General features: G+C 35.0%; 1 protein-coding gene across 4 annotated transcripts in view; it reads right to left on the bottom strand.

The window, feature by feature from the left end:
- DDHD1 (DDHD domain containing 1) overlaps positions 1-12674 on the bottom strand; it is a 99179-nt gene that overhangs the window by 37884 nt on the left and 48621 nt on the right. For all 4 annotated transcript variants that reach the window (XM_047736387.1, XM_047736386.1, XM_047736389.1 and 1 more), the window contains 3 exons: positions 12096-12224; positions 10866-11013; positions 3402-3508 (listed from right to left, as the gene is read on the bottom strand). In XM_047736387.1, the coding sequence (XP_047592343.1) occupies positions 3402-3508; positions 10866-11013; positions 12096-12224 (384 nt within the window). The remainder of the gene's footprint in view (positions 1-3401; positions 3509-10865; positions 11014-12095; positions 12225-12674) is intronic.

Raw genomic sequence — 12674 nt, forward strand, 5'->3', positions numbered from 1 at the left:
TGCCTGAAAGCTGAAAGATATTTCATTGTGTTTTTAACTTGCATCTCCTTGATTACTAGGAGAGATGTACATTTTATATATGAAAATATATAATTAAAAATATATATTACAAAACACACACACATATATTGGGGTGCCTGGGTGGTTCAGTGGGTTGAGCCTCTGCCTTCAGCTTGGGTTGTGATCCCAGGGTCCTGGGATCAAGCCCTGCATCGGGCTCTCTACTTGGCGGGGAGCCTGCTTCCCTTCCTCTCTCTCTGCCTGCCTCTCTGCCTACTTGTGATCTCTGTCAAATAAATAAATAAAATCTTAAAATAGACACACACACACACACACACACATATATACATCTATGTGTATGTACGTGTCTGCCTATCTATCTCCATTTAAGTTTCCTGTTCTTTATTCTGGATATTAAAGCTTTGGTGGTTATATCTGTTGTTCTGTTGCAACATCTTCTCTGTTTGTGGCTTGTCATTCATTTTTTATGTTGTTTATTGAGAAAAAGAAGTTCTTAATTTCAATCTCATTAGACTTACCAATGTTACTTTAGAGTTGTGTTTTTGTGCCATATTTTTTTTTTCTAATATGTTTAAAGTTTTGGCCTATGCATTTGATCTTCTGGAATGTGACGTATGAATCATTTTCACTCCCCTCCCCCTACAGTAAGTGGTTATCAAGCACCATTTATGGGACAGGCCATCCTTCACCTCAGACTATAATGTCGGCTTTGTCATACATCAGGTTTCCAAACTAAGCACAGATCTATTTGAGGGGTCTCTACTCTGGTGCACAGCTCTGTTTGCCTATCCTCATGCCAATCTAAATTGTCTTAAATATAAAAATTAAAAAATAGTCCAGTTATCTACCAGGACATGACACCCTCTCCACCCTCCTGTTCTGTATCTTGGCTATTTTTGGGCCTCTGATCTTTCTATAATAATTCTGGGATCAGCTTGTTAAGTTTTATGAAACTCTATTGGGATTTTGATTGGAATTGCATGGAATCTATAGATCAGTTTGGGAGAATTAATATCTCTAGATATTGAACCATCTAATGTACAAAAATGAACTTTATATTTAAAAGTTGTATTGAATATCTTTTTTAAAATTTTAATATAAATATACATATTTTATTAGATTTCTAGGAACACTGTATTTTTATGCTATTCTGAATAGTTTGTGCTGGCATACAGAAATGTAGTTATTTTTGCATATAGATATTTTATTTCACAATGTTGTAAACTACCTTATCGTTTCTATTAATTTTTCCTTAGATTTTTTTTGTTGTATATTCTGCATAGATAACCATAAGACCTGCAAATGAAAACATATCATTCTCATCCCTTAAAACTATTTCTTTTCTTATCTCATTATAGTGGTTAAGATATCAAACTGTGTATATGTTGTAAGAGTAGATATCCTTAGCTTGTTCCTAATTTAAAGGAAATGAATTTATCCCTTGAGTACTAATGAGGACAATGATGGGTAAATACCTTTTATCAATATTTCTGAATTTACAAACAGTAAAATTCACTCGAGTTTTAATGCATATATGCTTTTGTATAACTACCAGGATAATCAGGATACAGAACTGTTCCATCACCCCCCAAAAATGCCCTTTTAAACTTAAACATTCCCTTAAACCCCTTCCCCATACCTTGCCCTACTTATCTCTTTATCTGGCTTTTCATTGTATCCTTTGGAACACCCTTTTAAATCAGTAAATGTGTTTTAAACTAGTGAATTTTAAACTAGTAAATGCTTCCCTGAGTTTTGTGGGTTACTTTGTGAATCTGGTCAATTATTGAACCTTAGGATGGGGGTCACAGGATCCCCCCTCCCCCAACTTACAGCCAGTCAGTCCGATACAAGTGACAATCTGGAATGTGTGAAGGCATCTGAAGCAGGGGGCAGTCTTGTGGGTCTGAGTCCTGAATCTGACTGCACTCTTCTCTGGGGAGTTTGTGGCAGAACTGAGTTAAATTGCAGGACACCCAGAATTGGAGAAATGGTTGGTATGGGAAAAAACTTCCATAACTTTTGTTATCAGAAGTGTTGAGAAGAGAAACAGTGGTGTTTTTCCTTTAGTTTCTCTCACTTAACATAATGCCTTGAGAGTCTATCACAGTAGTTTAAACCTGATGGAAAATTACAGGTTCCATTTTATTAAATGTTAGTTCACTCATATTGCCTACATTCTTGAGCAGCCTCAGAAATTTATCTGGGTAAATGGGAAAAGCCCAAAAGATAGTGTTAATTACCCTAGAACCTTATATGTGAGCTCCTGTTGCTAAGAAGTCTTCTTTGATCACTAGCAATTTTTTTTTTTTTTTGGAATTCATTACAACTTCGGATACCATTTAGGTTCACAAGCTAAAACTGACATTCCTAACTGACTATAAGATAGAATCACAGGCTTGGAATAATCCTTGGAAATCATCCAGGGAGGCAGGTTAGTGCTGTGATGAACAAGGGCTCTGGTATCATACAGATCTAGATTCTGTCTGCCGTTCTTAATTAAACTCATTTACCTTTCACTGAGTTTCAGTTTCCTTATCAGTAAAACAGAGAAAACAAAGTAGGTATATTTCAAAGACATATGAGAAAATTAAATGAGAAAATCCATGCAGAATGAACTATGGAGTGCCAGGCCACACAGGAAAAGCCCACAAACAGCAGCTGATGTCAAGTTTAGAACAACGCTTTCATTTTCCAGATTATGCAAATCATCAACTGAAACGTGACATCCTAATGGTTTAAAGATTAAAAAGTCACAACTTTGTGCATATTTTAGCTTACAACTCTTTAAGGAAGCAAACAAAAATGATTTTATTTAAACACATATATTGTGTAATTTCTCTATGTTAGAGTATAATTTACCAGCCCAGGGAATGCAGGAACAAAAGAAAACAAAAAACCTGAGATTTTTATCTTCCAAATACAGGAAAAGAAAATTATTAGAAAGAAAATGTAAGCTCATATGGAACTGTGGACCACAAATATTTTTAAAGTTGTCAATAAATCAAGTTTCTGTCAAAAACTTGAGACAATATTTTGTTCCCTCCACATGCTCCCCATCCCCCGTGCCCCGTCCCCTAAGCTACAGAAGGCATGCATGAAAACTGGGCTATCTGTGAAATCTACATGGTGATCTAAATCAACATATGTCAATATAATTATTTTAAAAATCAATCACAGACTCGTACTCCTGAAACAAATATTACATTACATGTTAATAAAAAAAGAAGATAAAAAAATAAAAATTAATGCATTTTCTTAAATAATCTATAACAAAGAGTGACTATACCCCAAGACAACTAAATGAAAGACACTTTGTTCCCAATGAGCAACACTTTGTTGTCACTGATTAAATCACTTAATTTTTAAACAAACTGTACCTCCATCAAGAGTAAGTTTTGACCGCCACTCAACAGGCAGAAATTCAACATGTGTTGCGTGGTTGGAAAAATGCCTTTCTTCTATTTTTCTTGCAGCTTCTCTCATCCTAAAGAAAACAAAATAAAAACAAAAGAAAACATTATCAAAGTAACTTCTCATATGTACTTATATGGTATAAAATGTCTTTAATCATATCACTTTCACTTCTATCTTCATCCTATAATGTTTCATTGTTACACTATGCAGTAATTTACAATACTAGGAAACCTGAATATTTCCCTAAATTTGTCACCTGTGATTTCAAGTATTACAAGCTTCCACCTTTTATTCTAATTATATATATAAATCTTCAGTAGAGAGAGAGAGGACAATGAATTTCCATCCTTCTGACATCACTCTGCTCCAAATATTAGCAAGTCATGGCCTGTCTTATTTCATCTATTCCTCCACTCGTTCTGTCCATAATATGAATTTTTAAACTTTATTTTTAAAATTAAGATACAGCAGAATTGGGTTCTTTTCCCTTTTGGTGTCAGTTGTATAGATTTGTGGTTAGCACAATTAAGATACAGACTAGTTCTATCATCCCCCCAAATTCTCTCACACACAGCCTTTAGAGTAGCACCCTTCCCCCATAATATTTTAAAAGCAAATCCCAGATGTCACATCATTTCACCTGTAAATTGTTTTGGTAGCTATTTCTAAAACGTAAGGAAAGCATAACCTATTTAGTACTATTATCACACCAAAACTTTTTAACAATTTAATTTCAGCAAATATGTAGTTCAATGGTCCCATTTTCCCAGTTGACTAGAAATGTTATTTTATAACACAAAATATATTTTTACATTTGTTCGAATTGAGCTCCAAAGAGTTTCCCCCCCCTTAAATGTGGGGATACATTCTAAGACCCTTAGTGGATACCTGAAACTGCAGATAGTACTGACCCTATCTATATGGTTTTTTCCTACCCATACACACCAATGATAGAGTTTATAAATTAGGCACAGTGAGAGCTTAATAACAATAACTAATAATAGAACACTTATAATTTAATGAAAGTTATATGAATGTGGTCTCTCAAAGTTTTACTGCATTGTACTCATCATTCTTGTGATGACATGAGATGACAAAATGCCTTTGCGGAGAGATGAAGTGAGGGGAATGATGTAGGCATTGTGACGCAGTGTTAGGCTACTATCACCTGCTTCCAGATGCAGATGACACCAGGTAACAGACATCACAGAGAGTGAAACTGCAGATAAGGTGGGGGACTACTGTATGTCTGTGCACTGTAGTTGGTGGATATGTCTCTTATTCATCTCTTAATCTATAGGTTCCCCTCACTCCTCTTTTGGGGGTGTTGTTTTGTAATTTATTTTTGTCTTGTAGAGTTCATCAGGGTCTGAATTTTTTTTTTTAAAGATTCTATTTATTCATCTGACAGACAGAGATCACAAGTAGGCAGAAAGGCAGCAGAGAGGGGGAAGCAGGATCCCCGCTGAGCAGAGAGCCCGATGCAGGGCTCCATCCCAGGACTCTGAGATCATGACCTGAGCTGAATGAAGGCAGAGGCTTAACCCACTGAGCCACCCAGGTGTCCTTGTTCTGTTACTCTTGATTGATTTAAAAAAAAACTATGTCAGACCAAACTTGCATTCCTGGGATAAATTCCACTTGGTCATAGTGTATAATCTTTATGTGCTGCTGGATTCAGTTTGTTGAGGATTTTTGTGTCCATAAGGAATATTCATTTGTATTCATAAGAGATACTGGTCTATAGGGTTTTTGTTGTTGTTTTGTTTTTTTCTCCTTATGGTAGCCTTTTTTTTGGAAGGAAGCTTTTTTATTATTAATTCAAATGCTTTACTTTTTAAATGGTCAATGTAGATTGTCTATATCTTCTTACTGATCATCAAATCAGTTTGACAGCAGGTATCTTTCTTGGAATTTGTCCATTTCATCTAGGCTATCCAATTTGTTGGCACAGAATTATACATAGTAATCCCTTATAATCCTTTCGATTTCTGTAAGGTCAGTAATTATGTCCCCTCTTTCATTCCTGATTTTAATAAATTGAATTCTCTCTTTTTTCTTGGTCAGTCTAGCTGCAGGTTTCTTAGTTTTACTGATCTTTTCAAAGAGCCACCTCATTGCTTTACGACTGTATAGTTTCCATCACATAAACAGCCATAGTTTATCAACCAGTCTCTTACTGATGCACATTTGGGTAATTTCCCATTACACATAATGCTGCAAAGATTAGCTTTGGGCATACATCTTTAAAAAATATTTTTGCTGGTATTATTCTTTATCCAGAAGTTAAGTTTGCTGGATCAAAATATAAATGCATATATAATTTTGACAGACATTCCCACATTCTCTCTTATTCATTGCAGTTTACCAGCAGTTTGAGAATGCCTATCACCTACAGTCTGGCTAAAGGAGAATATTGTCAAATTTTGATTTTTGCTCATCTCATGTCAATAAATGGCATCTTAGTGCAATTTTAATTTACATTTGATGAGCAAGGTTGAGCATTTCCTTTTCTGGGAATTAGCTGTTCACCTCTTTAGGCCATTTTCCTAAAAGGTAGCCAGATATTTTTTCTTTGTTTTTTGAAGTTCCCTATATACTAAGGATATTAATTGTTTATCTGTGATATAAGCTGCACATAGTTTCTCTCAGTTTGTCTTATTTTATGTTTTTGTCAACATAGCTTTTTTTGGGAAAATATTTATCAATATTTTTCCTTATTGTTTCTGGATCAAGTCATAGTTAGAATAGTTTTCTCTACTCCTAAAGTGTAAAAGAATTCAAACTCCCCTCAATTCTACCTTTTAAATGCATAGTATTTGTATGGCTTCATTTCTTACGTTTAAATGTGATCCAATAAAAATTTACCTGAGTGTGAGAAATGGACCCAATTTTATTTTTTTCCCCTATGGTTATCTAGCTACACTACTACTATTTGTTAAAAAAGTCTAGGGACGCCTGGGTGGCTCAGTTGGTTAAGCAGCTGCCTTCGGCTCAGGTCATGATCCCAGCCTCCTGGGATCGAGTCCCGCATCGGGCTCCTTGCTTGGCAGGGAGCCTGCTTCTCCCTCTGCCTCTGCCTGCCATTCTGTCCGCCTGTGCTCGCTCTCTCTCCCTCTCTCTCTGACAAATAAATTAAAAAAAAAAAAAAAAAGTCTATCTCCATTTCTAATATACTTTAAAAGGCATTATTTACAATATGATTACATTTTATTGATTATATAGCCCCAAAGTTGCCTTTAAAAATGTCTAAATATATTGTAGGTTGCCAAAAGGAAATCTGCTTCCTTTAACAGTACTGAAAATAAATGATAGCCAAAACTTCAGACTTGAAGGCATGACCTCTTTCATTACCCACAGAGTCTAAAAGTTCCTTTTTTGTTTTCGTTTTATTTCTTTCACTGCAGATAGTCCAATAAGGGTTATAAATGCATTTTTAAGTTTCTTTGCCATCCTTTCAAATGTTTAGTTTTAAAAAGTATGAGAATGTATAAGAAAGACCATATTTTAAGATTTTTAATATTACTCTACCCACATATTTGTTTGATGACTGTATAGTTCTTATGTATTTCATTATGACATAATAATTAGAATTATCTGATCAAATATGTCAAAACTGATAGAGTTGAGGAACCCTGACTGAGCTATAAACTCAGGAAAACACTTCATTTTCATAAAATACTGTCCTTTTCTCTAGTAAACTTCCACAGTCCTCCACTCCACAGGATCACTACACTAGTTCTCAAATGGTCACACGTGTAGATAATGATTAGGCAAGCAGGTATATCTCTTAAATCACTTGGTTGTAATAACTGGAATGACTCAAAAAAAGGAAAGAAAAAAAAGATGAAAAAAGATAGTAGGGAATGGAGGAAGGGGAAAAGGAGAAGGAAAGAAGAGAGCTGGGTAGGAGGGAAGAAGGGAGAGAGAGAGACTGGTCATGTCCCCAGATTTGCCTTACTAAAAATGGTAAAACATTTCCAAAATGTATAGGTCTTGACTACATGAGAAACATTGAGACCAATGGAGGGTGGAAGAAACAACAAAACGGGAATGCTTGAAAACTATTATGCTACGGCTGAGGCTACAGCCCATGACTGTGAAGCTGTAAGGCCATGCACAAAGCTCTGTCCTTTTATAAGCTTGTTAAACTTCAGTGTTCTCCTACACGAATGCTTGCTTAGTTGGTATTTTTGAGAAAGGAAAGAAGAGACTAATAGTGCCTGAGAATTACTGCCAATTAAGTATCATGAAATTACTCTAAAAAAGTCTTTCTAATTCTCCTCAATTAAAAAAAATCAATTGATAAAACAAGTTGGTTTTAAGACATATATAGGAAAGGAGAAAAATAGAAAATCATGAAAGCAATCCACAAGGTACACTCTTTACACAAGAAAGCAAGGTCCAGAACTATATATGCCACCTTTGAATGGAAAAAATCTGGATTTGCCTAAAGAAACTTTAGAAGAATATAAAATAAATGAATAACATTGCTTTGAAACACAAGGACAGGGACAACGGGGGATGATGGAGATAAGAATGGGGGTCAGGGTTCTCACTCTGCACATTTTCTTTGATTCGTTAACCATGTGAATGAACTTCCTATTTAAAAAGTAAATTTTGTTGATAATCTTGTTTGCTGTTGTCCATTTTTTTTCTGTGCTTATGCCTTTTTTCTTTTAAAAATTCCTTTGCTATCATTTTCAGTGAGGTTTCAGGAGGGAATAAGATAAGCTTAAGTGTTAAATCTACCATGTTTAATGGAAAGTTGCTTATACTCTTCTAAAATTATAGCTTTAACATTACTTATGGTATTGGTATATAAGTTCAGCAAAGATTTTCTTTGTCATAAATCACCACAAAAAGTAAATCCAATCCAATTCAAATACATTCATCCTTTTTAGTAAACCAGTTCTGATATTCCTAGAAGTTGTCTATAAACTTTCTTCTCAATACACATCAATCACTAAAATAAGGTGAGGGATAAACCTCTAATTCTAGGCTTCTGGAACACGATTTCAAGAGGTCCTCAAAGAACAAAGGTTGGGTGGAGTCTGGTAATCCTTTACACTGCTTTGTTCATTTCAACTGTACTCTCACAAATACAAATAAGATTCACAATGGCAGTGACAAAGATGAAGTTAATTTTACTCTTTTTATAGTTTTGGACAACTAACTTAAGAATGGTAGGAAGCAGGGAAAGGATTAAGAGGTCCTCTGGGTTTTCCCACTTATTATTAAGGAGAATTGCTTTGTTTACTTTTTATTATTTACTAATTTATGTGGGGAATTTTTCATTAAATTAACCTGTCTCTGAAGGAATGATGACAATCTTCTCTGTAACTGATACTTTTTTAAAAGTTTTTTTTTTTTTTTTTTTTTTTTTTTTTTTTTTTTGAGAGAGAGAGAGAGAGATCACGAGCAGGAGGGGCAGAGGGACAGGGAGAGAGAGTCCAAGCAGACTCAGTGCTGACTGTAGAGCCCAACATGGGGCTCGATCCTATGACCCCAAGATTACCACCAGAGTAGAAACTCAACCACCTGTTGCCCCAGGAGATTCTTGTCTTTTCTGAGCCAGTTTGGATTCATTCATTCTGCTTCCAATACTAGCTCTTGATTTTTATCTATGGCTCTATCTCTCTCTATGATTACGATGAAGACAACTTCCATCTGACTGTGGAAAGATGACAGGTTCAGCAGATCAGACACTGCATGGCTGCATGTGTAGATTCAGGCATTTGGATGCAACGCCATTGGTCACGGAAATGTCTAGACTAGCTGGGACTTCTGGAAAAAAGGGCTTATTTTTTTTTTCCTTGAAGTTGAACACAATATAATAGAAATCATATCTGGAACCAGATGTCCAAGAACAGCTAAAAAATGAAGGAAAGCAGAACAGATAGAAACTGAATTCTGGATTCTCAACCTGGCAAATCTTAGATTTAGACTTCTCAGTTTTATGAACTACTAATTCCTCCTTTTGGCTTAAGCCTTTTTGGGTTAGGTTTTTCCCTCACCTACACCCAAAATAAGCAAGGTGATACCTTCCCATTTATCAACAGATACACAAAGAACATGTCATTAAACCTATGTCTCGGGTTCCTAGGTATCCAAGCAAGAGATCAGCATTTTAACAATAAACCATAAATATTCAAGAAGTCATGCACAACTCATCAGAAAATAAAGTCAGAATCAGAGGGAAGAGATTTTTGTAATATAAGCTATGAAGACTGACAGAAGTTAGGGTGGCTTGGCAGTATCTGACAAAGTTTTTAAAAGCTGAACTGTATTTTTACTTTAATCAACATCAGTTGACATTAAGAGGTGTTACAATAAAAGGTGAAACAAAACTCAACATTGCACTATTATAGAGATGTTGATGAGGACAAAGCTCCTGGTATCCCACAGTATTTGCTCTAAAGGACTTAAGAAACACATTTACTTGAAGCCTCAGAACCAGATCAAGTGTGCTCTGAACCAACAATTGTTTGTTTTCATCATGTGATTAGATTTTTTTTTTTTTTAAATTTCAAGTAGGCTCCATGCCCAACATGAGGCTTGAACTCACAACCCTGAGATCAAGAGATGCATGCTCTACAGACTGAGTCAGGCAGAAAGCCCTGATTAGATTTTTCTTCATACTGGCTGCTAGGTTAGAGCCAAATTTGTGCTGGAAACTTTTTTTTAAAAGATTTTATTTATTTATTTGACAGATCACAAGTAGGCAGAGCAGCAGGCGGGAGATCATGACCTGAGCTGAAAGCAGAGGCTTAACCCACTGAGCCACCCAGGTGCTCCTGTGGTGGGATCTTTAACCCTAACATTTCTCTTCAACACAGTCCTTAACATTTTTCATTACACACAAACATCCTCCACCCCCATAACATGATGGACTTTTTAGACTAAAGATGAATATAAATAAATTAATGGGGTAAATAATATACCTGGTGTGTTGGTAAAATACCCACTGTTCTTTGTGTAAAATTTAGAGTTTGGTTTCCCCTGGTAGTAATTTTAAATGGCCAGGTTAAACTGCTGATGGGCAATTTAAATGATTCTTAGGTTTTTTCATAATTATGCAAATTTGCAATTATTCTCAGTTTCTGCAGTTCAAACAGTAAGATAAAAACTGAAAACAGCCTTTCTCTTTGCTTTCAACCTTAGTTTAATGTAAATTAGTAAGTTAAAAACACTTTCTTGTCCTTCATCTTCTCCACACTGTGGGAGAAAAAGAATTCAAATATCATCGTCATCGTCTGGACATAATCACTCTCAAAATTTGGTCCAGAAATTCCATCTATAAAGTAAGAGATATTAGAGTAGCTGGCATTGAAGAAACAGGTGGTGGAATGATTACACTCTGTTATACCCCAGACAAAAGTTTGGATTCTAGACTACAGGGAGAATGTATTCATCAAAGAACTCACATGGCTGTATTTTTGATAATTCTTCCTTGGTCCATTTTCTGCCCAATGCCATGCACGACAAATACAATATGGGTTGTCTGTGATGGCTTGTCTTCTAATGTGGCTTCTTCTACATAACCTCTATGAAGTCTGGTCCCACTACTTGATGCTGTAGAAAAAGTGTGATTCTAAGTTTATTATTTATTCCAGATATAGCATTTTGACAATATACTGAAAGAAATAATAAAGTAAAAGGAATATTAAGAAAAAATTTCACTGGATTGGGTGGAGATGAAATTTGTTAAGAAGATGTATCTTGACTGGCTCAGATATAAAGTGCTTAAATGGACATGATGCCAAAGCCAGAAACAACAGGAAAAAAGAAAAGGAAGGAGGGAATGATGGACAGAACACAAAAAATTTTTGTAAAACTTCTCTATCAAAAAAATACCATGAAGCAAAGATAAAAGGTGAATGACAAACTGGGGAAAATTTTGCAAAATATGTGCAAAATTAGTTAATTACTAAGGTACAAGAGAGAGCTTACTAACCAAAAAGTGAAAAGACAACCATTCAAATAGCAAAATGGGCAAAAGGTACAAGGTAATTCACAAAACAAATACAAATGACTAGTAAACATAAAGAAGATATTCAAGCACATCTGTTACCAAAGAAGTCACAACAAAAGATGGAATAGCAAAAAAGATTAATATCAGACTTAACAAAAATTTCTGAAAAATGTATTAGTAATGCTCTCACACCTTTCTCAGGTACCATTTCCTCTTTTCTTCCCTTTAGTCACACTTCTTGAAAAATTCGTCTCATCTCACTGCCACCATTTCTTCACCTACCTAGACTTCAACCCACACCAATCTGGCTTCTGCCCCCTCAATCTATCCAAACCACTAATGACTTCCATTTCACTAAATCCAACATAAAACTTTAGTTTTCACCTTCAATTGCTATGTTTTATTTTCACATCACTGCCTGAGGTTTGATTGCTGTTGTGTTTCTAGAAGTATAAAAGATATTTACTAATCTTGTCAGATCATTCTAAATATATTACCACTGATGAATACATGTGAACTCAATCACCTTAATAAAAGTTTCATTTAACGGGGCAGTAACTGTCACTAAATTTAAGGCATATTTAAAATACACTAAAAATCGAATATGAATAGTCTATTTTGAATGTAAGAGAAAAAGATTCTTTCAAAATTTTGACAAACTATAGTAATATTTAACAATTACCTTTAGAAAATCCCAGTTTTTGGGTTACTGTCCTAGCAATTTTAGATGTCGTTGCATCACTATAAAGATACACTTCATCCATACTGTGCCAGTCCACGTGATTTCGACTCAACTTGAAACTATGAATAGCTGTTGCAAAAAGGAAAAATTAATGTTAAGGTTGCTCATTTGTGTGAAGAATTATACACAGATTTTTGAATCAGTATTTTAACTCTGTTCAATAAAAAACTGTCTTGCTGAAACACATATTGATGTGAAGCAAGTAATGGATAGGGACTTTATTTTATAAATGATAAACCATGCTACAGGGAATATCAACTTGTTTCAACAACACGGAATAACTGGCTTAACCACCGTAATTTTAACGTGTAACACGTAGTCAGTATGTTGTGATTATTAGAGAACTGCTTTCCCACGTGATATGCCCATTTCTTAGGTCTAAGGAATAATATATACCTTCATGAAAGTCCTCAATATCTTTGACATAGAAACTTAAGTTTCCTTTCTTCTACGGATTTTATTTTTGGATCTCTGAAAATTTCACTCAGTGCAAGACAAAACAAGACTAGAGGAAAACAA

Source organism: Lutra lutra, chromosome 7, assembly GCF_902655055.1.
Source record: "Lutra lutra chromosome 7, mLutLut1.2, whole genome shotgun sequence".
Classification (NCBI taxonomy): domain Eukaryota; kingdom Metazoa; phylum Chordata; class Mammalia; order Carnivora; family Mustelidae; genus Lutra; species Lutra lutra.